General features: G+C 44.0%; 1 protein-coding gene across 1 annotated transcript; it reads left to right on the top strand.

Moving 5' to 3' along the window:
* Positions 1-310: 310 nt before the first annotated feature.
* Positions 311-4,316, top strand: LOC111237755 (homeobox protein orthopedia B-like). Its single transcript, XM_022766969.1, has 3 exons — positions 311-347; positions 710-1,104; positions 3,813-4,316. The coding sequence occupies exons 1-3, from the start codon at positions 311-313 to the stop codon at positions 4,314-4,316; spliced, it is 936 nt and encodes a 311-aa protein (XP_022622690.1).
* Positions 4,317-5,007: the final 691 nt, after the last annotated feature.

Here is a 5,007-nt window from a genome sequence, read left to right as displayed (position 1 = left end):
TGTAGTGTTTCGTGCACGTTTGAATCTGTGCGTGTGCGTGCGTTTGTGTGTATGAAAAAAAAAAAAGAGGGGGGAGTCACGTCGCTGACATTTCCAAGCTCCCGCTCTGATTGGCTCTTATTTGAGGAAGCTCACGGGTTCTTTCAACTAATAAGCGCCTCCCCGTCGCTCTAAAGGACATTATAATGCAAGGGACCTCCTTTTTTAACCACAAACCGAATTTTCGTTCATTTAGACGATATATACTTTTTAAATTGCCCCAAAGTTGTAGGATTTTTTTGGAGCGCATTTCGCCCTGGAGCGGTACGCGATGCTCTCTCACGCCGACCTCCTGGATGCTCGGCTCGGTGAGTTATCATCACTAAACTCCGGCCCTAAACTCCAGTGTAAGATTTCAACTTCTTGTTTAACCTTTTAAAGTGATAAATAGACTGTGTAGTTAATTGTGTTAAAAGCTAAGTGGTTTATCTTTGTTGGAAGCAGTTCTTTACAGTAATTTATCAGGAATTATCTGACAGCAAAAATTACGGTATAAAATTATGACTCGAGCTACAAGCTACTGACTTTATTGTTATGTTTTTTTAAATTAATCCACCGCTTGCCTTATAGAAGAAACCAAGCTATTTCATGCAACTGCCATTTAAAGATGCTGCTCCTTAAGATTTTGCCGTGTGTTTACTCAAAGCCTCTCTCTTCCTCATCCTCTCAGGGATGAAGGATGCTGCAGAGTTACTCGGACACCGAGAGGCTCTCAAGTGCCGGCTGGGAGGTGGGGTGACAGACCAGGGGCATCCGGGAGACATGGCCCCTGGTTCAGATTCAGTAGAGGGAACCACCCTCTTGCCGGGAGAAGACATAGCCACTGTGGGATCCAACTCTGCCGGCATGCCGGTGAACGGAAAGGAGCAGGAGAAGCAGCAGCAGCAACCGCAGCAGAGCTCCGGTCAGTCCGCAAGCCAGCAGAAACAGAAGCGGCACCGAACGCGCTTCACACCGGCGCAGCTCAACGAGCTGGAGCGCAGCTTCGCCAAAACCCACTACCCTGACATCTTCATGAGGGAGGAACTGGCGCTAAGGATCGGCCTCACTGAGTCCAGAGTTCAGGTAAATACTCGCGCAATGTTCTATTTTTTGTTTTTTTTTTACAAGATGCAAACACTGGCGTGATAAGACAGGGTGTGTGACCAAGACCAAGTGGGTCCACATTTGGTCTTGTAGGGTTTTTCAGATATAAATGTCCAAATATCTTTTAATTATGTCTTGAAGGCAGTCAGCCAATATGTGCTAAATTCACATCAGAAGAGGATTCAGGATCAATGTTCCCTCTGCACGTTTGTGAAGGATAGTCTGTTCTCTTCTAATGTTTTTTTCATTTACTATAATGTATTTTCAGTTATTTGTCATCGGTCTCTAGCGATTAGGTGTTAAGTTTTGGGTGCAAATGCTTAGAAAGTCAAAGCTAACACCAGTGCATTGACGTCACTGGTGCAGTCTAAGTTACCTCAAACTATAACTTAAAGTGCACAATTGTGTAGATTGTCATTAAAGTAATAGAATCCCTTAAAAAATCTTTTTAGGGTTACATAGAGAATATATACTGCCTCATTATACTCACATGAAAAAACTAAAAATGAAGGGTGGATTCGTTGTGTGCTGAAATTCTTATAACAATTGCTTTAGAAAATATATGGGCTCAAGCCTATTTGAATTGAATTATATAATTAAAATATCCCATAATTAGTTCAGGTTTAGCCTGATGCTAAGTAATATTGAATTTAAAGAAGTCGTGCCCCGTCTAATACACAAAGTCTCTGTCCAAGGTTCTGAAACAATTTTCAGGTGCGAATAACGAGCAGGAATCCGTTCTCGTGAAGTCAGAAATATTAAGGAGCCTTTTTACAATTTTCAGAAAATATTGTATAACGCCACCTGTGGCGACTGAACCCCCCACCCCCACCCCCTGAAATATTAAAATTGGGGCGTGGAAGTTGCAGCTGCCTGATTTTCATTTGTTTTTTTGTCCAATTTTGAAATGTGGACCTGCAGTAACTGCATAAAATTACATAGGTGATATAAAAGCTTTGATAATTACAATTACAAATATATGGTGTTAAGATGGCCAAAAGGGTGCCCAAAATATTCTAGAGTACATCTTTAAGAATTTAAAGATATAATAAAATATGACCCCCCCCCCCTTTTTAACAAAATGATTAGGATGGGAATGTGTGGTTTATAGTGGTGACATTTGCAATCTTATTTAATATTTTTTATTCGGGGTAATTGAACATACGAAACACTTTTAAACGGTTTATAGTTGCTAACACATACAGAGCTTATTTTTGAAGACGCCTGCAGGACCAGGCTCTAACAAACCAAACACATTATCAACCAGTTTCAGCCTTATTTATAACAGTGAACGGGTTATTAACCAGTGATGTGAAATTCATGCAAATTATCCCTCTGAAAGCAATAAAAGCAGTATAATCATTAGTCACCTTAATAATCAATTCTTTACTCCATCTAGTGCAGTATCCCAGCCGCTCAGTGCAGGTCGGCTTCTGCGGGCTGTTGGTAAACATTAGTGCAGGCCGTGCAGGTGCAGCCTTCAGTGGGCGTCCGCAGCCTCTCCTTTTAAAATGCTCTATCAGCGACGTCTTAATAGGACTCAAGAATATATTGTACTTTTTTAATGGAATGAGAAATTGCATTTTCTTTCCCGCGCGAGTGTAATGGGTTTGGGCGACGTTTCACGGATGGCTGAGCGGAATGAGAGCGAGATTTCACTTTTAATACGGAGGCATCGACTCACGGCCTCGCGCGCGCATTAATCACGCCCGAAGATGATGAAATCTTTATAAAGCCCAACAGAGAGGCGCGTGCGTTCATAGCCGTGTACGTGGGTTTGTGGGTCTGAGTGCGCGCGTGTGCGGATGGGTGGATTTTTATTTTCACGTAGATTGTGTACATTAATGCGGGCCATTTGTATTTAAGCCCATGCGATATTTAGTTCAATTCTGAATTAATCTGTTTGTAAATAAGATGTTAGAAGGATAAATTGTTCAGCCCACTGCTGCGGAACCCCAGTAATAAAACCCCCTGTGTTTGCTGCCTTTTCATACAAAGCTCCCTCTCTTTTATTTACAAGTACATTTCTAAGACTGACGTTTTAGCTGCGTTAGTTCCACCTATAGCGTCTTAGAAACACATGATAACACGTAGACAGCACGAATGGTTGGTATTAACAAAAACTTATTTTGAGAGGCTTTTCTTAATGTTATAAAGGCTGTATGCTATGGATCAGTTCGACTCATGGATTACACTGATTGCTAGACAGAAATCCATCAAAGGTCTGTCTATTCGGCTGGTGCAGACAATGTGTTCTGATAAGAGATTGAAGAAGGTTTGGTCTATGTTTATTTCCTGTTATTTCAGTTTGTCCCAGCTCACCAGTGGTCAGACAGTGCAGGGTCAGATTCAGACCAGGCCCCACAGCTTGGAGAGGATTTGTGTTGCTCTGCTGCTATGGCATAAAATAAGCAATTAAACGGCATTTTTTTAGTTGTATTAATATTATATTGACCCAAATGTTCTATTATAGCCTAAAGTTTGTGTGAGATGTGGCGAGATTTTAGTGACATTATCGTGCGTAATAATGGGTTGTTTTTCTCCCACACATAGGCTACTGTAGGGACATGCTTCCAACATCCCCCTTGCTGCCCATATTATGGTGCAATGTAAACTGACACTGCCTCAGACATATGTTCCTCAGTCTGTCCCTCTGATGACTCACGGTCCTGTCTCTCTGCTCGCAGGTTTGGTTCCAGAACAGACGCGCTAAGTGGAAGAAAAGGAAGAAGACTACCAATGTTTTCCGCGCCCCAGGGACTCTGCTCCCAACACCGGGCCTGCCACAGTTCTCTGCCGCGGCCGCCATGGAGAACAGTCTGTGCTCCTTCCACGCCAACGACTCTCGCTGGGCCACGGGGATGCCGGGGGTCTCCCAGCTGCAGCTGCCGCCTGCCCTGGGTCGTCAGCCGGGCATGGCGCAGTCTCTGTCACAGTGCAGCCTTGGCCCAGGCCCGCCACCAAACTCCATGGGTCTCTCCAACGGCCTGTCATCCAACGGCTCTGGTCTGCAGTCCCACCTCTACCAGTCGCCTTTCCCCGGAATGTCGGCCTCTCTCTCCGGCCCAACGAACGTATCGGGCTCCCCGCAGCTGTGTAGTTCCCCGGACAGTGACATGTGGAGAGGGACAAGCATCGCGTCACTGCGGCGCAAAGCGCTGGAGCACACAGTGTCCATGAGTTTCACTTAGTGACTTTTCAAAAACAACCTCCCTCACCGCACCCCTCTCTTCCTAACTCCCTCTCCCAGCCCCACCCTGCGGCTCTTTTTCTGTTTTTTCCCCCCGCTATTTAGAGCAACACGAGAGAACGAGCGAGCTAATCAGGCCTGACATGTCTGAAATGTGGAGACTGTGTGTGACTTCATCTAGACATAATGACAAAAAGAAAAGGACAACACTGATGGACAAATGGAAGAAAAAATAACTTGGGTCTGGGGTTATTTATCTTGTTAATTCAAAAGGATTTTATCAACTACTGATGATAAATACTATTGTAATGATCTCTAGATTATAGGCCCTAATTACCGAGAGCCAAACAATCGTCGTATTTACGTTTTCATTGAGTGTGTCTTTATGCACACATGTTATTGTGTTCAGGTGAAGTTGTGTTATGTCAAACGGTTATTTATAAGATGGGGTATAAATTTTGGTAACAGCCTACCACTCACACACACGCGCGCGCACACACACAAACAAATACACACACCATACTGTAGGTGGGCCTATTGAACTGCGTCTCAGGCTTGCACTGTGCATGTGGATTTAAACGCTTGGATAATTTCAGGAGAAAATGGTTCCCACTCAGATTGAAACAGGTACTTTTGAGGCGACCTCGGTCTCGTCTGCATGAGACGGGAGCATAAATCTAAAGAGGACAAAA

This window comes from Seriola dumerili, unplaced genomic scaffold (assembly GCF_002260705.1).
Source record: "Seriola dumerili isolate Sdu_G_001 unplaced genomic scaffold, Sdu_1.0 BDQW01001090.1, whole genome shotgun sequence".
NCBI lineage: Eukaryota > Metazoa > Chordata > Actinopteri > Carangiformes > Carangidae > Seriola > Seriola dumerili.
Note: the sequence above shows the minus strand (reverse complement) of the source record. Positions and strands in the feature narration are given on the sequence as shown.